Below are 26,750 nucleotides of genomic sequence, written 5' to 3'. Positions count from 1 at the left end.
ACCAATTTAGGAAAGATTTCCTTGGAGAAAAGTGGAAAAAACTGTTTATTTAACAAGCAAAGTATTCACAAACATGAAAAAAAAGTTAATAATATTGAACAATAAAACCTCTTGCTCTTCTGAAGAGATGGCAAATTCAGAATGTCCTTTCTGTGGGCTGTAGCTCAGCTTGCTCAGTCTCTTATCACTCTTTCCTGCTCTGGAAAATGCTGCGTCCTGGGCCCCAGTGGGCCACAGTGTGAACTTTCAATATTTTTTCTAAATTTTCAGTCCAAAACAAGTTTGAACAGGTCCAAAAAAACCCCCAACAACCTACAGTCCAAAAAACATCTCTGCTTCAGCTAGCAAAAAATCTAATTAAAAGCAAAAGAAGGCTCTCTCTCACTGTCCATGCTGCAAGCAACACTCACCGAAAGAATGTGAACCAGCAAGTGCAATTTCTCCAAACTGTGCACTTCTTCTCTCCCCACTTTCACTCTGGAACCAATCTTAAGAGTGCAAAACTTAACATCCAACATAAACAGAACAGACAATTAGAAGCACAAGCATCATAAAATCACCCTCAAAGAAAGAAGCATCTTATAGCATATAAGAATTATTGTTTTCATTACTTCAGCTTCTAGGTGTACAAATACAGATTTGGCTAGTTGCAAATTAATAGACGTTTACATGCTGGAAGCATCAAAGGAGAGTGAAACATCCCTTAGATTTTTCTCGCCTAGTCCCAGAGTGATTTAGAAGGCTGATCTGTCACAGTAGGACATGCAGTCAAGGAGAGATAAGGGCGAGTAGGAAAAGACATGAGAGAGACACTGATAAAGCTGGAATGGTTGGAAGAAGACATGAATGTGATGTAGGCAGAGGGCAGTCTGATTCAAACATGAAATGTAAGAAGTTATGAAGAGCTAATTGACTTGTACATGAACTTTACTTTTGCCTCAATTTAATATTATTTAAACCTCAGTTGAAAAATGCTGTGCCTGTTAATAGCTAAAGTATGCAAGTAGAACTAATTTTTACAGATTGGAAAAGAAAATGGTCTTTAGTTGAAGGACAATCTTCTTTTTTTGCATATTAAAACTTTTCAGCAACAAAATTATTTGGATACCTCTGGCAAATTCATAAAGGAAGAACTTGCTTTCTGTAGTTTTAAAACTTGATATATGTTTTTTTTAAAAAAGTCATTTAGTGATTAAAAAAGCAAACACTGAAAGAGAAACTTTGATATCTCAAATTCACTATATTATTGCTAATTTTTAGAATTTTGTATTGCAATATACTGAATGTGAATAACTTTTTCTCCATTTTAAACTGTGGGATTACTAGTCAGGAGACATCTGCTTAAAACCTTTTATACAGATTTGGTAAATCTTTGGGATACGGCAGTTCTATTCTTTAAGCTGACTGAAATTCAGCTGTGCCAGATGCTCCACAAGTTTAAACGGGCATATTTCAATTTGCTGTAATGTAAACTGCATGAAGTAACATTACTGAGTATCTGATTCACTATTCCCAAGGTCTGTTGTCACAGAAACAGAGACTAGTGATACATGAAAGACAAAATTCTAGGAGCTGGATGTACTGTCTTTAAAAAATATGAAGCTGAAAGACATGCCATGATCTGTCATGTCCTTAAAGTATTCATGCTAAAAAATAGAAATGCTTCATTATTGAATTTTTCAATTTTTTTTTCTCTTTCTCATTTTACAGTCCTGGAAGCATTTGGATTTGCATTAGGGAAAAAATATTTAAAATGTTTAAAAATATCTAATTTTGGCAGTTAAATTGATCTTGAATCACTGTTCTTAAGAAAATGCATTTTGTTAATTTTTTTGCTTAAAAACTCAATAACATAGGGTCAAATTCTTATATGGAGAGGTTGTCTTTAATTCTTGTTCAACAGGAAGTAATTTATAAGTGTAGGACATATTGAAATACATGTGGAAGTACTTTGTGGCCAGGAAAAAAACAAAACCGTCATCATATATAAGTTGCACAGTCTTGCAGATTTCTGCAACAGTAATTTTGTCAAACACTTCTGAGAAAAAGATGATCCTGGAATAGGTAGATGTCTCCTTGTAGATCTGCCATTCAAAAGCCTAATTAAATATTCTCCATCGGGATGAATTTTTTGATAGATCTCCAATTCCACTGAGAATAAAGGTCCATGTGTTCTGTTTGAGGAAATGCAAAGCAAGAAAAGCACAATGTGTTTACCATCAGTATGTGCAATGGCTACTAGATATTTTAATATGCTGGCCTGATTGCTGTGTTCATACATCTTAAGCAGAACACTCATCTTTCTCTTTGTGACTTCTTTAGTGTCGAGCTCCCTGGCAATGCTAATTTCTAGCACAAAAGTGGTAGAGTCTCCACTCTCTCCTAGTGACACAAATACAAAATACTTGTTCTTTAATATTCATGTTCTTTCATGTTTTTTACTTCAGTCTGTCTGTTATATATTCAATCTCAGTCTTATCTTCTCGTGTGCAACTGATACCAGTTTATTCAATTTGCATGCTTTGTTGTGTGCTCCCTTCATGCTCCCCAGAAACATTACTGACTGTTGTATCATAACAAGCTTTTTCTTCTTTTCACTCCAATCCTTCTTGTGTTGTATTTCGTAAGTGCTGTGAGTAGGTATTGAGTCACGAGGAGAGCTAGGTAGGAAATAAAACAAATCTATTTTCCTTACAGATTTTATAATTTTGAAAATTACTTCACCCTGCATAAAATGGAAATTCCCTGCTTATTATTTTCAGGGAAAAATTACACATGACGTATGAGACACATGAATTAGAAGAGGGGCTTGAGAAGAGGCATTTAGACATTTGTGGTATAGAGACACCTTGATGGGCCCACAATTATTTACTTGCACCTACATACTGGGCAGATGCAACATTAGAGACTTAATAAAAGATGTGCCAAATTGTTAATCCAGTATTTTTAAGCTATTTCTATATCTCAGTTTGTGCACAGCTTTGCAGATATTTGTTCTTTTGTAACATTTCCTTTTTCCAAAATCCACCTGTTATCTCATCACAGCTAAAATAAGAACTGATATTCCATTTAGTGAATACAGTGAGGAATAAAAGAAAGACTGTCCAAATGACTGTAGATGCAAAATCCTTTGATGACATAACCTGTATTAAATTTCACAGTTTGATGTTGACCTGGGAGTTTAGATCTCAAGAATTATTTTGGTCATCTTTGTCATTTTGGAGAAATTAAAATGGATTTTTTTATCTTAAAAATAGGGTACCTGAAACTTTATTCCTTCACCTGCAGTTATATTCAGAGAGCTTCTTTTTTAAAGAAGACTTCTGTTTTTCACAGACAAAATGGTGTATTAAGTTTTGCCATGCATCATTTGTACAACAGCAAAGGCTACTGTTTTTATAAAAATATCAGATAAATTTTAAAATGTATTATTTGGTAGATTTGAATAAAGTAAAAATATAGCTAATGTTAGGAAGCTGAAAAATATGAATGGATTCTTGAATGTAACAAGATAGCTATAAATTTATGAATTACCATTATTTTTACAAATATGCATTAGTGTTTATGAAAAACAAGAGATGATAAATTAGATTTTTAAGTTATTTATGGAATTTTATTCAGATTTGCCATTCATTGAAGGAAGTATTTCTCCCAGAATCTGTGTGCATCATTCCATGTTCACAGCTGGACCTAAGTATTTTCTAATTTATTTCTTTATAACATACTGTGGCAGCAGAGCTGACTTTTCAGGCAATGTGTGCTCATTAATGAGGAAAAATACCTTTATTTTCTATTTCTGTGCCAATATCTTAGGCACAGTACATGAGGCAATAGTATAAAAGAATGAGAACTTGACACTCCAGTTGCCTCCAAGTCAGTGAAGATTAGGTAGATGAACACATCCATTGAAAAAGCAGACAGCTTTTGACTGTGTTGTGTTTGTGCTCAAAAAACTGAGTAAATGAGCCTGCGGCAGTCTCTACACAGCTGTAGTTAGACTGGTTTCACAGCTCAGACTGCATAAAGTTACTAAGCATCCAGATTTTCCAGGGCACATTCTCCTTCTTTACTGGAAATTCTGTTGATGCAGTTTTTGAGGATTTTCTGTATCTCTCCAGGCTTTCCTGCTGCCAGCTGTTAATACTGACAAAGTAGCTCTATATTAAGCTACCTCATGTTCGTACTAGAAGCGTGGATTATGTGTACTGTCCATGAGCAGTACATTGGGCAGAAAGTGCTAGATTTATTGTACAGATGTTGCAGTCTTCAAGGCTTATGCAGTAGATCTCATACTTTTTATACTTTGGACATTCCCAGGATTTCTGAGAAGAAACTCAATAAATTGCATAGCTGACATGTATCTGTTTGGTAAGTCCTGTGACTCCCACAAGAAATTTGGCAACATTGGAATCTTGAAAGTTGTAGGCTCACATGGAGAAATATGACAGCTCTGTGCATGTACTTCCAAAGTCACAGTTTAAAGGGAAGGGATAGTCCATGTGATTTTTCAGGCTCATATGCTGAGACATGACTCTCAATGTGACAAGACAAGTGATCACAGCTTGACTTGTTCTGAACAGTTAGTTGTGTGTACAGAATTCTGCAAACAGGAGCTGATATCCAATATACATGGATATTTGCAAGATCCTATAGTGTCCTTTTCAGCTCATAGAAAGCCAGGAAATTAATCTTAAAAATAACTGCAAAATGCAATATATTTCAATTACTAAAATCTTAATCCAAGTGTTAACAGTTTCAGCACTGTCTTAATTTTTCTCTTAATTGCTCTCAATTTTAGATCTGTCCCTAGGTTTGACTCATGAACATTAGAAAAAAAAAAAACCAAAAGCCCATAACAGACATGGAATAGAATTTCAGATTTGTGCTGTGCAAAAGTGGGACTTCCAAATTTCCATAATAAACAATATTATAGTTAAATTATGTGTATTAAATTACTTGCCACTTCCAGTTTTGGGATGGAGACTTTTGAATCTGTAGTTTATTTGCTCAGCTCTTTCATTTGTTAATTTAGAGAATATCAAACACCTGAAATTTTGCCAGAGGTGAGATTCCTGAGCCTGTTCCCATGTCCTGAGCCCATAGAAAATCTGTAAAATGCTGCAAGAAGACTTTTACTGGAGCTAGAATTTAAAGTAGGAAGCCATAAGGTTTTCCTCTAAGGAAGCATTCACAGGTCCCTTTACATAGTGTATGCAGGGTAGTCTGTAATAGGAGGGTTGAGGCAGACCTGATTTCCAGCACAATCACCTAGTGCAAGATTTAGGTACTGTTGTGACCTGCCATCCAGTCTAACTCAGACTGTCTAAGCTATGTCAGTCTGCCCCTCAAAATATATTTCCTGGTTGTACTGAAAAAGCATAAAAGCTCCAAGTCAGCAAGCTCCCACGGCTCCTCTTCGAAATGCAGAACAGAAAATAAGTGTGTGTGTCCAGCTGCTGGCCAGGTCAATGCTACCAGCTTCAGCATCAGCACCTTTAACACACATAAAAATATGTAAGGGTATACATGAGGAGTTTGAGTGGGGAGAAGGGTGACAAATCTAGGTAAAGAGAGACCTGGGATGAAAGGAAGCTTGCAAATTTGTTTGTAATAGCTTTTTTAGGCTTTAATATTTGTCTTTGCAAAAGCAAAGCTAGTCCAGCTAAGCCATTAATTGTACCACATTCAAGTAGGAAGTAATCTCTCTGCCCAGCCTCACAATCTCTCCTGCCCAGCCTCACAAAATAAAAAGAAAAGAGATGGAAGTGACTCTTTCAGTGTATGTCATATTGCAGACAAGAGGGCAGTCGAGAAGGAAGGGTGACTAGGCACACATTTTTAAATCAAAGATTTTAATCTCTCAAAAACAAGGACCCTGTCTTTGTAAATTTAATGAGTGGACTTTGTGAAAGGCTGGCTAATTTCATTTGAACTTCGTGTCAGCAGCTATATTGCATTCATTTCTAGCTTGCATTCAATTGCATTCAATTCTAGCTTGGAGCTGGGTTTGACCAGGATAAAAGTTGTTTGCCAAAAAACAACTTTAAAAAAAAAAGAGGCTACTTTTTATTTATACAGTGATAGAAGACAAAAGATGCTATTATAATCAAGGATGCTGTTGCTAATGACAGTTGTGTACTGTCACTTGCACAGGAAGAAATGCTTGTTGGAAAAGGAGTCCTCTATAAATTTTTCAAGAATGGAAACAGAAAAAAATGGAATTGGTTGTAGAATATGAATATTAGTTCTTAGAATAAAACTTACTTTATTGTCAAAAACCAGTAATACCAAAGAACACTGTTTTAATAGTGAAGTGTTAGGTATATGAAACAGCTTTTATCTCACATTGCAGATGACATGTACTGCTGCAGAGAAATATCAGTCTGCCTGTTGCTGATATGTATGTAGGTATTATGATGAAATTTGCTACTTTGATTTTTCATTTAAAAACCCAGCCCAAACCAATGATGATAACTTACCAGCTTGTTTCACTGTCTCTGGAAGGACTGCCCCAAAATCAAGTATTTTCTCTAACAAAATAATGCAAGATTATAATCACTAACATTACTTTTTCTTGTTTTGTTTTTTTACTGCATAGGAAACCATTCCCTTGTTGCAACAAAATGCAGAGGTACCCAGTAAAGGTAAGTGTGTGTAAAGTTTATAGTCAGAGTTTTACCATTCCCATGTTTTTGGCGTCAGTGTTAATCCTCATGTACATACATCAGCAGTCTTATTTATTTATGGGTTTTGGTTTTACAGGAAAAGGTTTCAAAGAACTGGTATAACATGTATAGTTATGTAGAGTAAAATCTTCAGATTGGTGCTCAAAAAAATGCAAACACGCTCATAAGTTACTCTCTAGGAAAATACAGTGGATTTTGTCCAAAGAGCTCTTTTTAATAACTGTGAATTATAGTATTTTCTTTTTTTTTCCCCTGAAAAATGGCAAAAAAAACCCCAACAAAAAACAGCTTTCCTTTTAATGTGTGTTCCTTTGAAATGTGTTTTACATCACTATTTTAAGAGTATTCAAAAATTTTTTAAAACAAATACCATGTTTTTTAAATTACTTCGAATTTTTGAAGGATTTGGTCAGAAAAACAAGAGGCTCTTAAAAATAAGAGCACTGTGGTTATTTTACTGGAAACCTAACACCTATGCTAACTTAAATTGAAGAGAAAGTGTAGATTTTCTAGCTTTCAGGTAGTTTTTCTATAGCTGAAACAAAGGAAAAAGCCTTTGGTGCCTTTCCTTGCATTTCTTTCAGTTCTTTAATAGATGCAACCTGGTTTAGAGCCACACATTAGCTCTGTGTGTACTGGTGATAATGAATTACAAAACACATTTAAATATAAATTATGTATGTTTCTAATAGCTTTCTCATTTGTTATACCTTATATTTGAATATAACCTCGCCTTTTTTCCTCGACAAGCATTCTGAATTATTAGCTGTTCAGTTCTTCTATTTTCAGTTGTTGAGCTATTTTATTCTTTTTGGGCCAGGTCAAACATTTTCAGTAACTATTTATATGAATCTCAGAGAATAAATGCAGAAAAAGGTACATTGCAACACAAAAAGTTACTGAGTGATTGCAAAATCTGTCTACATATGTCCATGTTTATATTTTGGTATGAATCTGACCTTAATTCTGATCTTCCTTCAAGAAAATTCATGTAATTTAGTTCAAATCTGTTTCTGTTTAGAAGTAGTTAGACTGATTTGTGTAAGTAGCATCATAGGGGTACTAAGTACCAGAGGCAAGGATAGGCCTTTGTGTCCTCCAAATTTCTCTGTATTTTTTTCTGTGGGTTGTGAAGTACTGCCTCATTAGCCTTTCACTGCATGGAGCTTTGGACAAGGGTATGTATTTTTCTTTATATAGCTGAATTTAGGTTTGCAGAAATCATATGTATATATACCTAACAAGCTGATATTGAAGATTCTAGGGCACAGTTCAATATGTGGCAGTTTATTGAGGCAGACTACTTAAGCAGCTGCAGATGCAAACCCTAAATTTCCATATAGAGTTGCTTCAGTCACCATTTGAGCTCTTTAGGTTAGTGTGGTAGCTTTTTGTTTTAAACTGTATGCATAATAACTGATGTATGGAAATTTTTTTTGTAATTTTAGGATAATTTTTAAGAATGATGCTACTTTAAGTTGCATATTGTTACTGTATTGGCTCTGTATGTCTTTTTGTCTTTGCAGAAGAACATGACAATATCAGTTCAGATACAAAACAAATATCAGAAAGAGCTGATATAGACATGAGGAGCCAGACAGGGACTAAATCAAAGGATGAAACAGCATCAGAAAAGATTTCAGTTTCCAGGGAAACCTGGATTACCTTTGAAGACTTCTGCATTTGTTTCCAGTAAGGAATAGAGGGTTTGGGTTTTATTCCATGCAATATACTGTATAACAACAGTAAAATTCAAAACATGGCTTTATAAAAATTGTATCTTCTTAACAGGACTTCTTTGTCTAGCTATCCTGCCTTTCAGGGTGGCTTCAAGGCTACTCTTCAGACCAGACGTACTGTCCCTGTTGACAGTGGCTGCAGCCCTGCTCTGTGCCTTGGGTCTGTCCTCCAGAATGCGGTGGAGAACACAACAACCAGCTCCATAAAGCAACTGTCAGACTAGAGCTGGGGTGGAAGATTGTAGTGTTGTGGCCATTGACCAATGAGGCACTGGGCAGGCACAGTCTGCATCAAGACAACACAATTCTAAAGAAGAAAAAAAGTTGTTGAAATCTGTTGCCATCAGCATAGCTTTGCTTGATCAACTAGATGTTTTGTCTCGCTCCCTTTTCAATATCATTCCAAGGCATTTATGCCTCTGAAAATATTAAAAAACTCTAGTGTACTTGTAGCATCATATCTTCAGCTTCTGTCTTTCAGATTTAAGGAGCCTGGTACAATACATATCCTTTAGAGAATCTAAGATTCCTGAAGGAAGTAATTTTATCAGAGAAAATTCACCCAGTTCTTTTCTTGTTTGAATGTGTAACTGAGATTTCTTTGTGAAGCTTCTATTTTCATAAATTAGTGTTTAAAATCCAGTCACTCCCTAAAGGAGAATGTATAACTTTCATACCAGCCAGCAGTACAGGAACTTTAGGAATAAAAAGTCATAGATCACTTTAGGCCTTGTTAAGATTTCCATGCTACTTTTAGGTAGTCCTATGTTCAGGAAGATAGGACATTCAGAAAAAAAAAGCATCACAAGCAATTTAATTTCCTTTAAAAGTCTTGCTCACATACAGAGAATGTGAAATATGAAGTTTCTACCTTATTAGCCAAATGTTAAAGTACTATTGACCTTTTGTAGACCAATATTAATATTAATTAAGGCAAAAAGCATTTGTCAGTTTCTTATCTCTAAATGAGTGAGAGTTTATTTTCACAGTCAACTGGTAAAGTAGCTGTTAACAGTGCATCTTCATTGACCTTTGAAGAATTTATCCCTCAGAAGAAATTAGGCACCTAAGATTTTCATTTTATCTGTCTGTTCAATTGAAAGCTTTTCCTTCTCTGTATCTGCCTCTCAGATACATTGAAAATAAGAAGCATGTTCATAGTTCATATCAACTTTGAGAAATGAGGAGTATTTTAGTCATTGTAGGAATTGCTATGTCAGCAGTAGATCAGGATCCTAGTGGAGTTTCTGAGTAATCTCAAGATTGGTTCAGATCTGATTCCACCCTCAATTAAAGCTAAGCCATTTATGTTTCCCTTGGTGAAATCAAAATCAGAAAAAATTGTTGTCAGGAACTATATAGCTTTCTGAAGGTCTACAAACAGCGGAGAACTGAAAAAAATTAATAAAATATATGAAACAGTCCATCTTTAAGTTATACTTTGTATAAAACTTAATCATAGTGATTTTTATGTGGGTATGGATGTTTTAGAGTAATATTAGCATGTTACCCATTACAGGTTGAAACTGAACAAATTAGTGGCCTGACCTCCAGTGGAAAAGTGTAGAAATGCAGCAAATATATGAATTAATTTCAGCTGTTTTCTTTGAAGATTAATTTTATTTGCCTGCTTTATGACTAAAAGTGTTGAACCATTTTTGAGAAATAGCTGTGAGTCTAACTTGTGAAAGTAAAATTAATGTCTTCTGCTATAAAATAGGCATTTATCTAAACTATGTAATTTCTACTGATTGTTTTCTTACATATATATCATATATTTCAATATATATCTTATATTTCATATATATCTTATATTTATATATCTTATATTTCAATTTTATATCCTTCTTAGGAAGCTGTATGTTTTCCACAAGCCACATACATATGCTTATAATTATCAGAAGACAAGTTTTACGGTAAATGATTTTATTGTGCTTTTTTTTCCTCAAAGTCTTATATAATTAGATAATACATATATCCTAAAGGATATTGATAGATATCATATATCCTAAAGGATATAGAACTGCTATTACTGAAAAATAACAATGCAGAAAGATTATTGTAGTCAATACAAATGTATGTTTGCAAGCAAATATTCAGCATTATATATGTGTGTTTAAGAAAAGGAAAAATGCTGTGGAATGCTGCTGCACAATAACAAAAAAATGGCTTATGTAAAGAAAAATGATAGAGACTCAGATCTCCAACCACTCTTTATTTTGATTTAAAATGACCTTTTAACAATTTGGTGTCTAAATTGAATTTAATGATGATTCAGCTACAGAATCTGCTGTTCAATTCTCCTTCATCTTCCCCTGTTACCTAAAACCCAAATTGTGAATCTGTTTAGCATAACACTCCATTTTCTCTGTAAATGCTAAGTCCTTTTGCTATTTACAGCATCCTGTTGCGGGGATTTAGAAATACTCTTTAGTTACATTTGAATAATGGAATTTCTCTAAACCTGCCATTAGTTCATATTATTAGGGGGTTATTCAACATGCTTGAATATCCTGTCCCAACTCTTATTTTATAGTGTATCTGAAGCATAATTGTAGAGTACCGAAATGTAAACTCCAGGCGTGAAGTTCATGTAAAATCCTGTACTGAGAAGGTTAACTACATGGATTAATGCTCCATAATTGCAGTACGCCTGCAATTTCCCGCCTCTCTGTAATCACATCACAAGAAATGTTCCTAATGACTGCACGATATACTTTCGTAAGCCATAATCAGCATTAAGACTGTGTAAGCCTGTGTGCTCTTGTGCCAAAAAAAAAAAAACAACCCTAACCCTTTGCTGTAAAACTGTTTTAATTTCTAACATTGAAAGAGATGATATGTTTACAGTATTAGGTAAGTTCTGTATCATGCTTATAAAAGAACATTTTCATATTATGATAGGAAGATAAATATACAGAAAAAATGGATTTATATAACTCTGGAATATCCAGGAAGACTAATTGTTCTGAAGAAAGAAGCTCATTCACCATTAGATTTTGAAGAATTACTAGGAAAAATAGACTCATTCCATAGTTTCTAATATTGGCATAGGAATAATGTATTAAGAGAGAAAGATGTTGTCCTCATAGAGATTTGTAGGAGAAAAACCCCTTTATAAGGGAGGATCACTCATATCTACAAATTCAAAGAGTACTTATTTCTTTCAAGCTTTCTGTAATTAATTAGAATCAGAAAGTTGCAGCAAAACCCAAAATTATTAGTCTTCTGTTAATTGTTGTTTGACAAGTAAAAGTACTGCATTTAGGTGCATATGATCAGTATAAAAGTAGATATATTCTCATGCAAAAAAAGTTCTGTTTCCTTTTATCTCTTAACTGAACACTTATACATGCAGTGTGAGGCTCTGGGCTTAAATGACATGTCTGAAATTTGGAAGAAATAGTGACAATTAATTGCTTGCTTCCCATACCATAGCTAAGGTCACCATATCCAAAATCTTAGTCCTACATTGTATAAGGCCAGTTGGACCGCATTCAATGCAAATGAATGAACAAACATCCATTTTTCTGTACAGTCTTCTGATGAGGAAGTCTTCTATTATTTACTTGTGGACAGTCCGACGCCCATTGAAATCCTGGTTAGCTTTTCTGCATTAGTACGCTGGTATGTTACTGAAGGTAAGGCCAACACAAAAAAGTACATGTCAGTGTTGTGTTTTCCCATTCTTGAAGATGTTTGTGCTGTTGTGTTTGTGTACTTGAGCATAGTTTGAGAGTTTAGCAGTAGTTTGAAATAGCCCAATTGGTTTTAAGAAATACACTTATATTCAAGCAATACTTCACCATTATTTCATACTGATGATGAACATTTTAATGAAAGAATCCCTCCCTTTTCTGTTTATTATGATTGCTGGAAACTTTTCATCTGTATATTTCTGGAATGGATTTCCTTGTCTTTTCCTTGTTTCTTTTCTACAAATTCCAGTCTTGCAAGCTACTTCATGCCTTAGCTGATCATAATGCAACAAAAACAAGCAATACAACAAAAGTAAATTTCTGAAATTATTTTTAAACTGGTACACAATAACCTCTTAAGTACCTTTAAGTTGTCTTTTTCAAAGATGTCAAATCATTCAACTTGAATGATTTAAATATTATTCCCTTGTATTTCATTAAAAACATAGAATGGAATTCAGGACAGTTATGGTATTTTATGGTAGTTGGCTTACGTTAATCAGATATTTAAACACTTGACATGGATGCAATTTAATGCATCCAGAGTAGAATAGAGAGAAACAAAAGAATGCTTTAAAAAACCAAACTGACCATTCTGTTAAAGTAATTAAACTGTAAGCTATAAATAAGCTATAAATGTAAATAAATATAAGTTTAATGGCTATTTACTTAATTTGCATGTGGACAGAAAGGATTTGTTTGGAGTTTTGCAGCAGCCTTAAGTGACTTTGGAGATGTCTGATGTGATACATTAAGTTTTTAATAAATACCTACTTCATTTCTTTAACACTGTCTACCCTCTGTTCTAGGTAGTCTCTCAAGGCATCAGATGTATACACCTCTGTAACACATTTTATAACCATTATTTTCTAGCAAATAGTACAAATAAGCCATGCTTTGTACCACCAATGCATTTTAAGTTACTGTTTTTTTCTGTGTTAGCAAAACCTAAATGAATAATTTAATGACTGTGAAGTAGCTACAAATTCTGCATATGTCTGAATGTTATTCACCCTCCCCATATTATGTGGGTTTTGTTTTGTTTTGTTTCCTTAACCTAGGTACTAAGGAAGAATGTCCAACAGGTGTGCTGAGGGTTGAATATTTCTCTTGGAAAACTGTGACTCCTGGAGAACTTGTGTTAAAGATGCATACATCTGCAACCAAAGCTACTGTGGTAAATCTTCCTGTTGGGTATGTATGAGGCTTCATTTCTGTCCTGACTCCTTAGTTAAGGCTTGAAATGATTGTTTACACAGTAACCCAGTAAAAGTTTATTTCCTAAAACATAAGGTTTGGGAGTATCAGACTGGTTGATAGCTAGGATTTGTTAAGACTGCCAAATTACTGTGAATTTACCAACAAACACTTTTATAATGATTCTGACTTCTTTACCCTTACTTAGGGGCATTTAACAAGAAAAATCACACTGACTTGCTAAAAAATAGATTTAAATTCCTACAAATTCCTACTTAAAAGTGTTTCTAACTAGAATGATTTGAAATGTTCTCTGGAGTAGCAAGAAAAATGTAAGAATTAGCATTTTTAGTGCAACTGTAAAAGTATGATGATACCATAGGTGGTATCAATGCCTTTCTTGAAAAAGGATTTAAGAAATATGACAGGAGAAATTCTAACATTATCCATGAAGTCTTGCATATCTTACTTCACATTCATGTATTACTTAATATGATTTTTTTTCTCTTTGTATGTAACTATAAATATTCAGTGTGGGGCATTGGCTGATTATTTAAAAAAGGAAAGAGATAAAAAGCAACAGGCCTTGATATGTTATTTTCTGAAAACCTTTCTAGGGAAACCAGGAAAACGGCATCTTCATGTCCTGTCATAAGCATAATATTCCTGCCTAATTAACTGAGGCCTTCTACTTTCCCAAAAAGAGAAAATCATCAGTTAAAATTCAAAGAGATGAAGCAAAATGTACTTTTAAAAAATTAAGTAAGATGATAAATAAATAGACATAGAAAGAAAATACCACAGTTCTAGCATGCTGAAATTAAATCAAAGCTCTTTAATCTTGCTCTTTATTTGTTTTGATTCAGAATAAAACTGGAATAGTTATTATTATGTTTATAGACTACATTCACATCTAGTTCTGGATTCACATGTATTTTCTCACTGTAGTTTCTAAAATCTGTATCTCTCTGTACTGTAGGGGGGGCAAAATCTTTTTGCACCAGTAAATTTCAAAGCTAAAAGAGATAGCTCAAATTTATAAACTTCCCACCTTTGATTCTCTTTACTCCAGTCAGAGACAAGAAGCTTTCAGTCAGATTTAATTTACAAAAGGTGTGGGAGACAAATGGGCTTATTGACCACTTCATTCCAAGTGAGAAGTCACTTGGTAAGAATGGAAGGAATTCTCTTCTCACTGTCTATTAGTGGCTAAGGAGCATTTAAATTTCAGTTGAAAGAAGATGTAATTAAAAACTGCCAGTGTGTCTGGGGGGCATGAACTCTCCTTTCTTACTCTCGCTGCTAGATCTCTAGTTAACACGTTGAAGCTGTGGCCTGGATAAGCTTCTTCACCTAAATACAATTCTGACAATGATATTACTAAATGTGTGAAAGGAAAAGCTTAAGAACTGTTGCAATTAAAAAAAAAAAAAGAAAAGTTTTTTGCGTTTTTTTATTTTAGGCGACACATCCTGCTCTTCACAGTAACTTGTCCCATAGGGCACCACATTCAGCTGTGTACCATGGTGCCATGTGCCTTTGGAGAAGAGGAAGCTGTGATGCCAGCTCTTCAGAAGGTGTGCATAATGACTAATCAAACATTGTGATAACAGTTTTTCTGACTATTAATTAAAGTAGTATTGGATTTCCATTTAGAGTTATTATATTCAATGGTATAGTATTAATTTTAATATGAAACTGGTAGGGGCATAAAAGATATGTGTTTTGCAGCACAACAGGTATTGGATACATATTGCAAAAATTATCTTACATAAATATGTAAGTTAAAATTGGGAGGTATTGTGATTTACATAGAAATGCAGCATAAAATGTGGAAAATGCTCTTGTTGAAATACATATGCCAGGGTAGGGTATAACTCACTCTTTGAGGCAGGTCATAAAATACAAGTATAAATATTAACTAATATTAAAAAATACCTGCCTATTTAAATAAAACCTTACATCAGTGAAGTATGTTCAGTCCCATGAGATTGCATATTACTCACCAGGTCTGAGAGCAGCTTTTATTTCTAAAATGAACAGTTTAATCAAACAACTTTTCATAGCTGAGATAAGAGGCCCAGGGGAGAATTTACTACAGCTTTTGTTCTTCGTTGTCCGTAATCCAGACAGACACCACTGTCATCCATATTTTCAAGGTTTCTCTAGCAAGCAGTAGGCCCAAATATTTGTTGAAGTCCCTGAACGGAGGGAATATATTTTCTAGAGAACATTTGTGCAAAAACGTTTTAAAAGGTGAGTGTAACAACCAATTTACATAGTAGTGTAGATTCTATCTCCTAAGAATAGAACACTAAAACAGCTTGTGCAAATTTATCACATTTATTGTGGTAAAGAAGTTGAAATATAAGAAGTCGGATCATTAAAAATGTCTTGTGGCTGTACTATCCGCTTACCTTCAATTTTTGGATAAAAAGCTATTTCTCATCTTGAAAATAAAGCATAATTTTATCCTTGGGTTTTCCCTATACTTCTTTTTGAAACAACTTATCTGCAGGCTGTCGTTTGCAGGAAAGCTTCTACATTCTTGCACAGAAATCCTGATGAAGATTATTGATGTTTTAGACAGCATATATTTGATCATTGCTTTCAGCAGGATACTAATACTAATTTGTCTTTGCATAACAGAAGATGCTGAGCACTTCAGCCGTCACTATTATCACTGCAGTAGAAAGTTTCTATATGGATTTTATTATTGATTAAATTTCCTAGGACTAATGGTATAGGAAAAATAAAACAATTAATATATAAATTTAATATGTAAATATATAAGTATACACATATATATTTATATATATATATATATAAATATATATAATATATATAAAACAATTAATAGATATATCTTATGGTGCCTATTATTTATTTCACTGGCTAAAATCAGTGAGAAGTTGATATGCTTTTGACTATCAGAGACATAAATTACAGTTTGTAATATTAAGAACAACTGAATGAATCCCAAAACTTCTGTACTTGATCACAGAAAAAAAGCTTGTATTCTGTCATGGCCCAGAAAGAAAACCAAAGAAAATCTTAAAGCAATCTTTCTAACAATGGTTGCTTCATTCTCTTTCCTCAGGAGAGCTATCGATTTATAGAACAGGCTACAGCTATCCTGAGAGCTGTTGGAAATGTGATAAATAATTACAGCAGTAAGGATGAGCTTCCTAAAGCCTTGAAGGAATTGGAAGTAGCTTATTGTCCTCCTGGGCTCCATGATGCTAAAATAGCTGAAGAAAACAGCAAGGTGAGCAAATAGTTTGAATGAACGCATATCTAAAAGCTATAGAAACTGGATAACTGCTTCACATTGTCATTATCCTCTTCAAAACAATGCCTTTGCACTTAACAAGGACCACCTGCATACTATGAATGTGGCATTCATTATAAAGTGTAAGCCCAAATGACATAACTTGCAACTGTATGATAATTATCTTCTTTTAAGAAGAAAAATTTCAATGTGCACATAGTAGCAGATTGTAAATTAAGTCTATTATTGTCAATCTAGTTTAGCATACTTTGAGGCAGAAAGCATGAGCTGTGTTTATTTACAACTTCATTTTGAATTTGAAAGATACTACCTGAAATGCAGAAAAGTCCAGTGGTTGCTTTCTGTGACTAATGTTGATGGAACAGGAAAACATTACAGCTTATCTTTCTGAAGAGAGTAATCAGTTCTTTCACTCACAGTATTCCAAGTTGTTTTTCTCTGTTTCTTGAAACTACAGCATTCTTATTTAACTTTTCTGCTCTCTATGTACAATAAATTAAAGATACATGATGAAAATATTACACTTTTCTGATAGATCTATATGCTATAGCTTTTCAATATTATAAAAAGATTGCAACAAATCATTTTTGTAGAAGATAACACTAATTTTTATGTGTATGCAAATGTTGATCATATTACTATAACTTGATTTTTCTAAAGTCAGTATTTTATATATTCAAGATTCTTTTATTTTTGTAAAAGTACTAGAAAGATCATGCAGTTTAGACTTTTTATGTGTAGTTTAGAAGACTGGAAAGAAAAAAGGGTTTAATATTTTTATAATCACTGATATTAAAAATTAGAACACTAGCACTTTTATACATGGGCTGGATACCAGCTCAAATTCAGCAAAATAACAGAATTAAGGAACAAAGATTACAGGTGAACCACTAATGAAAGAGGTAATTTACATGCCAAGTTCACCAGGAAAAAAAATGGTTTGAACTCAGGAATGGAATAAACAAATTTTAAATGCATATGCTCATGTGAAATATGTGCAAAATTTTGAGACCTTAAGAAAAATTCTGTAGTTGCAAACACACATATCCCTTAACTTTTCCCCTTCTAAGAAGACCAACGTATAGCTGAAAAAGAATAAAAAGACAGAAATTAGATAAATGAAAGGCAGTAAGTGCCAGTGATTCAAGGATGAAAATATGGAAATTATCTGTCTTTAATATAAAGAGTGAAAAATTGTTCTGAATACAAGAAAGGATTACTATATTCTTTCTTCCCTAGTTTTACAATTTTAAAAATAAAGGACATGTTTGTTAGTATTAAAATACATAAAATATGTTTCCAGAAAGCAGAAAAATCTGAAACCAAGGACAATGAAATAGAAAATCTTGTCTTTTCCAGTAAGTTGTTACTATGTTCTTTAACTCAGATTATGAAACAAGTTCTGTAAAGCATGCTCTAAAATTCCCATCTACTAGGAATGGGGGAGGAAAATACTAGATTTCTGCTCTTTAAAGAGAATCAATGTGTCAAAGCATAAAAATAGAGCGAAATCTTCTGATACTGTGGCACCTCCTAATCCCAAAAGGATTCCCATTCAGTTTCCTGTCTCTATTCTGAAACCTTGAGTTTAGAGCTCCCATTGTCATTATAGCAATTATAATATGTTCTTCTGTCCTCTGGTATGCAGCCATCAACCCCCTACACATAAACTAGGACGTTTCTGAGTGATGAACACACTGTAGAGTCCTATTTTCTTTATAGGCCAGGCATGAAACAGGTTTTCTCTCTGTTGTTGTCTTGAAGGATTATAGTCCTACAATTGGGATTAATTTTCAGATACAGTATTTGTTAGAGGAAGTTAAAGATTTCATTTATACATGGTAAGAGAAGAGGGAAACAGTTTTTGAAGCAATATAAATCAATCTTTATAAATGAATTATTGAATGCTTTTTGTCTTTCTGATTTTAGGTTTTCAATAATGCATTTTGGTATTTGATTGAATATGTATTAGACAAGAAGGATCTTTACAGATATAAATTTGCCTTCAGGTCCTTTACTTTGGATTTTAAAGACACTGATATTTCTGGGGATGACACTGTGTTTTCAGGTAATGTATTGATATTGCTAATCACTTCAAATACGTCTGCCCATTCTTATTTTCAGGGAAGCCAACTCTTCTCTTTTCTTGTTTTTTCTTGCTTAAGTAGTCACAGTTAATTTTTAAGCCTAAGATTTTTTACTGTTGAGAGGACATCTGAGGCTCATCTCAGAATAGAAATGATCCTTTGTTACAGAAAGTCTGTTTACCCTTTGTTAATTTATAATACTGCCCATGGTCGTCTTTGAGTTGCATTTGTCAGTATTGACAAACATTAACACACATCTGCATTTTTTACCTGTTGTACTGCACCTCATAACTTCCGTTCAAATTTTCAGCTGAAAAGACCTTAAATGCCTATATTGTTCAGAACATGAGAGTGAATGTAGACTCAAGTTAGTGCCTTAATTGAAAGTTCAACTATTTCTTAGTGTTAGGTTGAGAGCTTTTTGTTTTGTTTTTGGGGGGAGGGGTATTTAAATTCTTGTTGTCTTGCTTGCTTGCTTGCTTGCTTGTTTTTTAAGATTGTTATTTGAGTAATTGCTGTGGTGCCTGGCTAATTGGCTGGCTGGTTATACCCATGTGTGGAACTGGCTACAGCACCAACTGCTTCTTCTCCAGCCTGTGGTCAGGGTGTGCTGTGTACCTGAACATACTCTGGGAGGAGCCATTGGAAGGCTAACATATTTATTACAAGCAGGAATAATTCTCTTCCCACTGTTTCTTTGCTTCATTCTTTTATGCAGGCTGGAGTTTTACACAGTTAGAAGTAAGTTTGCCTGGCAACCAAATATATGGCTCTTTTCCATTTTAGGACTTATTTTTCAGTCTCTATAACTTTTTAATCTATTAATGTTAGCATTTAAGTTACCAATAAAAGCCTTATGTATATGGTTTCATATCACAACAGAAAAATAATTTATCTGATTGGTGGGATGAGACATGATCACTATTTGAAAGTTTTTTATGAGGATTTAGCTTTTTCTGTGTCTATTGTGAACTTACAGAATAAAGTGTTTCTACTTGATCAGACAAAATGATACTAACTTTCTTTTGATTAGTCAGTTTATTCTGGAAAAATAGTATAAAAAACTGAATTCAAATGTAAACAAATATCTTTATTGACAGAATGTTGTAATACTTTTGTCCTATTAAGAAAACGCTTAGAAGCACGTATACTTGTCTCTCTTTACTGGGAACTTTCCTCTGACTCTCCTCTCTTCGGAAGGTTATTCTTCCTGTGAGACATCAGGTATTTTTCAGAGATTTGCATCTCATGACAAGAGTATGTTACAAGGGTCAGCATATTGACATTTATCAAACCACTTAAAGTAAACAACACCTGTCACATTTTTTTAAATATGACTGCGCTACTGATTTCTGCTTTCCAAAAAAAAAAAAACCCTTAAACACTTGTCAGCATTAGAAGACATTTTTAAAATAGATTTGAATAATTAGCACAGTTGACAGGTTGTAGCAAAGATCTCATATAAATTACTAAAGTATGAGATCCACTGTGACAGAATAGTTTTTAGGAGTTGGGCAGTGAATGAAAAAAGTGGAATAAATATATGGAGAAAGAAAGTTCTGTTTCAGTTTTGTTTCTTCCAGTGTCCAATATATCCTTTTAAATTATTTGCTTTTCTAAAATTAAATTACAAGAGATCCCTATTGGACTGGAAAGGTAATTGTTTCCCTTTGGTTTTATTGATATTGAACATTTTTTGACCTTAGTTGACATTTTGCCCTGCTTAATACAGGTTTCTTTGGAGTAAATGAATGCTTTTGTTCAGGTTCCATCCAGAAACCTAAAGAAATAAAGCATAAACCAAGTGAACTATCAGGGAAAAAGAGGTAGGTAGCAGGAAATACCAGTTGAAAACTGCATTGTAGAAAGGCCTTGAAGGATTGGCATCAGCTGAATGCCCTGCCCCCACATTAGCACTGCTGCATTGTCAGGTTAGTTGCTCAGGACCTGAGGTTATAATGCTTTGGAACCTAAGAGACATTAGTGTAAACTACCATAACAGATGAATGAAATATTTTTGTCATCTGGGTCTGCAAGTATATCAGGTCAAATGTGCATTTTTTTGAAAGAGTACCTCCATTTTATATTGGCATATTGATTTTCCACAGTGTGCTGAATTAATCTCAAGATTTAGCAAGGGCAAGGATATTACAATTTACTGCAGTTAGTGGTCATGCCTACAAAGGTTTCTGAGAAGCCATCCTGAAAATGATCTAGTCATATTTATTTGACTGCCAAGTATCATCCATCCCCAAGGAGCAATTAGCAGAAGAGCCACAAGAAACAAATGGGAGACTGTGCCATGTGAACATATGAAAAAACGATGGAAGTATCTGAAGCTGAGTGCTTCCCCATGGCATGGCTCTTCTGTTGCATTCTGGGAGGAGAGTGAATAAAGGGGCCCTGCAGAACTTTGGGCAATCATGAGGTACTGAATTTATAGAGTTATGTGATGTTTCCTGGAAAGGAAGCATATCAGGATGCCTGCCTGCTCTCTGTTGCACATGTTCTTTGTTTACCTTGTCGTGGTTTCATTGGGCCCAATAGTGAGTCAGTGGAGGTTTGTGGCCCTGATTTTCAAGAGTCTCAATCAATTAACAGTCATTTAGGCACATTTCAGGGGCTACTTTTCTTTCTCATGGATACATTGCAACTTTGAAGTAGGAAGTAGAGTGCCCTTTGTGTATAGTTCTCTTAAAACCTTCTGGTCTGAAATTTTATCTAGAAGTCAAGCTGTTCTTGATAAGCTTATCTTGACTGTGAAACTGTATTTGGAAAGTCCTGCTCAGTTCTTTTTCAGAACAAGCTTCTCTCTCCTCCAGAAACATAGATTAAGATGATTGATTATATGGTTGTGTTGTGTTGCATTGTATGACTGAAAAGAGAATTCTGAATATTTGTTTCTTCTTGCACTTTGGATTTGAACTTGAGTTCCAGTAAGGGGGGAGGAAAAGTTTGACATTATTTGGTTGAATATGTAAAATGCCTCTTGAGTACATGCAAAATACCCCTTTTTTTAAAAAATCATTCCTACATTGCCTTCAGGAACTGCAGTGATTTTATGGTGAACAGTGTCTTGCTAGGCTGCTTTGAAAGCCTCAGTTTTATTACTAGCACAGTGTCTTCTGATTAACAGCTAAGGTGTGTCAGAGATTTTTGAAAAATCTGTTTTCAATCATAATGTCAAATTTGATACATCCATTAGTTCAATAGTGATGGACTTAAAGCATTCACTAGTTCAAGATTGATTCAAAGCATTTCACAGTATACATTTCTCTGCTTATAAGAAAAAATATTAAGAAATGTTAAGTAAAAAAAGCCTTGAAAAATCAGAGTGTTTAATTAAGACCTCATTATTTTGCCTTAAATGTTGCAAAGAAAAGTATTTTTGTTCTTCTGATATTTTTTAAAAAATTTAGAACAAAAAAAAACCTCCTTCGGAATATATACTTTAGGAATATATACTCATAATATTTGGGTTTTGGCCTGATCTGTGGTAACTTTTGACAGTTTCTATAAATAGAATTGATTTTTGTGTGACAGTCCATACAAATTTTTTATATTTCTGTTTTCAGAAACAGTTTAACATTTAACTAATTTACTGTATATCCCTATATTCTTTCTCCTCACAAATGAAATGTTTTATTTCTAGAGTTACAGGTATTTACTTCTAGTTAGAGAGCCCACCAGTGGATGAAGTTTTCAGCTGGTTTACAGGACAACACCATACCAATACTTTTTGTATTTACTTTTCTATATTATTGATTCCTGCTCCATGTTAGGATATTCTTACCTATGAGGTCAATCTGCGTATATGTGTGTTCACATGTATACAACTGTTACTTTATAATACGTTATTTTGCCTTATATGAGGAATGTAGGCTGTGCAGCAGAACTAATTTTTCTGAGCCAAAGCACAAGCTGAAAATCAAAGTCTATTTCCCTTCCATGAAGACAATGATTAGTGGAGTCAGAAGTTATCTTGCCACAGGGTTACTTAATTGTAAAGTAGACAGGTTGTAGATTGAACAAATTAATTTTGAAGTGTGTTACAGTGATGAATGAATGGGAGAGCCAAAACCTTTCCAGAGATGCACAGACAGAGCACATCTTAGAACGTGTTAAATTCCAGCTGGATATTAGGAAAACTTTTTTCACTATGAGGCCAATCAAAAACTGGAAAAGAATGCCTACTTAAATTAGGGAGTCTCCATTGCTATGGATGTATTAAAAAATTGACTGGACATTTATTCAAGAATAGGAGAAACCTGTTCTAAATTCATCTGGCTTTGGATGTGGCATTGGACCAGATGACCTTCAGTGGTCCACTCAGGTCTGAGTTATTCTGTGATTGAGTATATGTGTCAGTTTTACAAAAGTGGTTGTGCATTCATATTGTTGACTTCTTATGTGGTTTCTAATGAAGTGGGGTTGTGATCTTCTAGTCCCCAAACATTAAAGAGGCTTTCTAGGGTTTGGAAATGCAATACTGACTAGAAATGATGGTTTAAGAACACAACCAGATTTAGCAATATTGAGTAAAAGTGATTAGATTGAAATGTGTGATCTGGCTGATGAAAGCAATATCTTAAGATAGCTTGTTTGCCTGCAATGTTGTCTACATTTTTCAAGCAGATTCCTCTTCCTTTTGTTTATTGGTACTTCCTTTTGCAGCATTGTTTCCTTCCTATCACGCTGTCTTGCTCCCTTTTTTTCATATGTGTGCAGTTCCAAACTACCCCTCTGGCACTGGCCCCTGGGAATGTTACTCCCCAAGCCCTTCCCTAAGTCCTGGTGCTGATAGCTCCCAGGATGCTAATTTCTAGGCAACAATGCCTTCAAAGACCTCATTGCTAACCTGTCAGAACCCACTAATTTCTGTTGCACTTTGAAAATCCTTGGTAACATAAAGTCAGTCAGATAAATGAACTCTCCCTTTATCATAGAACTTACCCTTATTCTGTGGCTCCTTTGTAAAGGTTAAACAAAATGTTTTGAACAACACTGGTGTTGAAATTATTATTTAATAAAATTACCAGATTGAGAGACAAAAGTAATCAACATCTTGTGAAGCTCTTTTAAGCTGCACACAGAGTCAGGCTTTAGTGTATCAAATCCTCTTGGTTCATGTTTGGAAGAACATTTTGAAATTACAGTAGGAGATGTGATTTTTAAAAATGTCCCGCAATAGCTGTCCATGGGGAGAAAAATCAAATTATTTGATGTTTGTAATTAGCAAAATAGCTGACATTTTGACTTGGTGTAATTATACAGTATATTTTCTCCAACTTATGATTAAAAAAAATTGAAAGAGTGATATTTTCATCATAGAAGATTTATGCTTGAAATCAGTCTCTCTTGTTTTTTTTTTTTTTTTTTTTTTTTTTTTTTTTTTTTGGTTTTTGTTTTTTTTTGGTTTTTTTTTTGGGGGGGGGGTTTCCCTTTTTAAATTTGTTACAGGCAGCTACAGGGCTTCCAGCTTTGTTGATGTTACTCATTCTTCCAATCCTTCAGAGAGCAGTGAGGAGAAAACCCTTAGTAGTTGTGAGAATCAAACTCCCACATCTGAAGAAGAAGCAGCAGCTCTCAAAATTCAAGCCATCTGGCGAGGGACCTATATTAGGAAAATACTGAAGAGCAGAGAACCAGGTGTGTCCTTTAAAAATGCTTTTCAAAAATGTTTCATACTTCATCTTATTAAAATCTTCACTGTAAAGAGATTTTTACTAATTAATATCTAGATAAAATTAACTGAAACTAATGAAATAGAACTTGTAGTTCTCTTAAGTACACCTAACCACTCAGTTAGCACATAAGATACAAAAAAGTATCTGAAAGATACACCTGCCTAGATTTGTATAGATACTAAACCAGAATTTATATTAACGTAGATTTAGGTCAGAGCTGGGCTAAATGTTAGGGTTTTTTTCTGGAAATGTAAAGGAAATCATACAAGAACCTAAGTATCATAATGGATAGTCAGTGGAACACACACAGTATCAGTCTAATGCTCTACTCCAAAGATACTGTACTGATACTATCCATCATTCTTGTGCATACAGATAGAGGAATCTTGTATAGCAGTTCAGGATTTGTAGCTTATTTCCTGTTCAGCAATTCTATTGTCTCAGCTGGAATACTGTGTCCAAGTGCAGTGTCCACAGTGCAGGAAGAAAGAAAGATAACAACCGCAAAATTCTGAGTAGAGTTGTAAGGATTAGGATTAAATATAGGCCATGTACTTACAGGTTGTCAGTTTGTAATTTCAGAAAGCCCAGATAAGAAAAGACTTTGCTATAATTTTTAGGTGCCTTTAGGCTGATATCCAAAGGTTAACAAGAACATCTTTAGTCTGAGATTCAAAGTTTGTGACTTGAATCCGGACACATTCAAGTTAGAAAAGTGACATTTATTTTTAAAAGGATAAGGTATTTATTGGAATAAACCAAGATTTGTATTGTTCTACTGAAAACTTTTATTCTAAGTCTTCATCTGTATTCTATGTATAGAAGCAGACACTTTGACATGACAACACATCCTGTTATGTGAATTATCCAACACGGATGGAGTGAATTACCCATTGGAGCTGCCTAATTCTTTTCCTGTTAGCTACACAGATAGTTTAGGTGCGTCCCTACCCCTTACTGGTATCGACAGATGAAAGCTTCTGGGAGTTAAATAGCATATTCTCTGAGGACAGAGATTGCCAAATATCACTACAACATGTTACAGTGAAAAAAAAAATGTAAATTGGAGAAAGTATTGATCGCATGATTTTTGCAGTTGTAGGTGTGCTGAAAAGTACAAAGATGGTGATGAATGGAATATACTCTGTCAAAGAAAAATACAGTTTTCAGCTCAGTGAGACTTCTGTAAAACTCCAAATAAATAAAGCAATTTACTCGTACAAGTGATTTTTTTTCAGAAGTATTTGGCAGGTGTAAATTTAGAACAATAGCAAACTTGGATGTTATATTTTGTAACTTATCTCTAGGTACTAAAGAAAACACTGATGTTGAAGAAACTTTGAAAAACCTGTGGACTATGATTGAGTTAAATTTTGAACAGTATGCTGTAATGTTGTTAAGGTAATCATGCAGTAAATCAAACTATTTTATTGCAGGCAGTTGTCATAAACTGTTTTTTCACAAAATAAGCATGGTAAGAGCATTATTAGTGTCAAAATTACAAAACCCTGATGGAAGGGATTAAATGTTTTTTACTAAATATGCTTTATTCTGTGTACCCTACATGAGCAAAATATAATTTTTAGATATGTTACTGTTTTTTTTCTGATTTTTTGGATCTAAAATATTACCTTTTGCATGTATTTAATTTTTTTAGTATTTGGTAGGCTGCTCTGTAAGTATAGATCTGATACTGTTTGCTTAGTAAGCAGTTAACCAGTTGATTTAAGGAAACTTTTTGATTTGTGCTATCTGTTAAGCAATCATGATTGACAGTAGGAAGAAGATAGCTTTACTGTGTAATTGTACACAGTTTATTATCTCAACAGGGGACTTTTTTGTTTCAGTTGCTTGAAGTAGATGTATTTCTAGGTAGTAGAAATGTAGTAGTGTATTTCTATGCTTTCCCTGATATTTTATTACAGCTTTTGGAAAGATGGCTATTCTAATTTCAACAGTGTTCATTAAGTCATTTTCAAGCCTAACACTCTGGGGATCACGTATTTCCATTAAGTCCTCCAAAAATCTCTCTGCAAGTGTTCGCACAACTGATCTAGCAGTAAATCAGTTCTTCCAGGGGTGAGGAGTGAAAACTGGCAATAATTACTGCCTGTGGATATAAATCCTCACTCCTTATAACCAGCAATTTGAGCAACACTCACACCAGCTATAATTTCATTTCACCTTTTAGTGTTTCTAATCTTGTAAATCCTGTGTACATTGATGGGATCAGGACTCTGCAACTACAGCCTTGTTCCAAATATTAGCCATCCATTTTAGATTTGTAGCATTTCTACATCAGCAAAGATGAGATGCAGTTTTTAGCCTGCCTTCAGACATACAAAACTTATGGGGTTCATAAGC

At 34.1% G+C, this 26,750-nt stretch overlaps 1 protein-coding gene across 2 annotated transcripts in view; it reads left to right on the top strand.

Moving 5' to 3' along the window:
* ADGB (androglobin) overlaps nucleotides 1-26,750 on the top strand; it is a 99,500-nt gene that overhangs the window by 43,836 nt on the left and 28,914 nt on the right. Inside the window, exons 14-23 of one of the 2 annotated variants that reach the window (XM_053939665.1) lie at nucleotides 6,599-6,644; nucleotides 8,213-8,378; nucleotides 10,278-10,341; nucleotides 11,964-12,066; nucleotides 13,185-13,317; nucleotides 14,783-14,897; nucleotides 16,421-16,588; nucleotides 18,542-18,680; nucleotides 24,214-24,348; nucleotides 25,694-25,787. In XM_053939665.1, the coding sequence (XP_053795640.1) occupies nucleotides 6,599-6,644; nucleotides 8,213-8,378; nucleotides 10,278-10,341; nucleotides 11,964-12,066; nucleotides 13,185-13,317; nucleotides 14,783-14,897; nucleotides 16,421-16,588; nucleotides 18,542-18,680; nucleotides 24,214-24,348; nucleotides 25,694-25,787 (1,163 nt within the window). Of the gene's footprint in view, nucleotides 1-6,598; nucleotides 6,645-8,212; nucleotides 8,379-10,277; nucleotides 10,342-11,963; nucleotides 12,067-13,184; nucleotides 13,318-14,782; nucleotides 14,898-16,420; nucleotides 16,589-18,541; nucleotides 18,681-24,159; nucleotides 24,349-25,693; nucleotides 25,788-26,750 lie in introns of both variants that reach the window. The other variant, XM_053939664.1, reaches the window with a different exon arrangement.

Source organism: Vidua chalybeata, chromosome 3 (genome assembly GCF_026979565.1).
Source record: "Vidua chalybeata isolate OUT-0048 chromosome 3, bVidCha1 merged haplotype, whole genome shotgun sequence".
Lineage (NCBI taxonomy): Eukaryota > Metazoa > Chordata > Aves > Passeriformes > Viduidae > Vidua > Vidua chalybeata.
The sequence above is the reverse complement of the archived record's forward strand: the minus strand, read 5'-3'. Positions and strand labels throughout refer to the sequence as shown.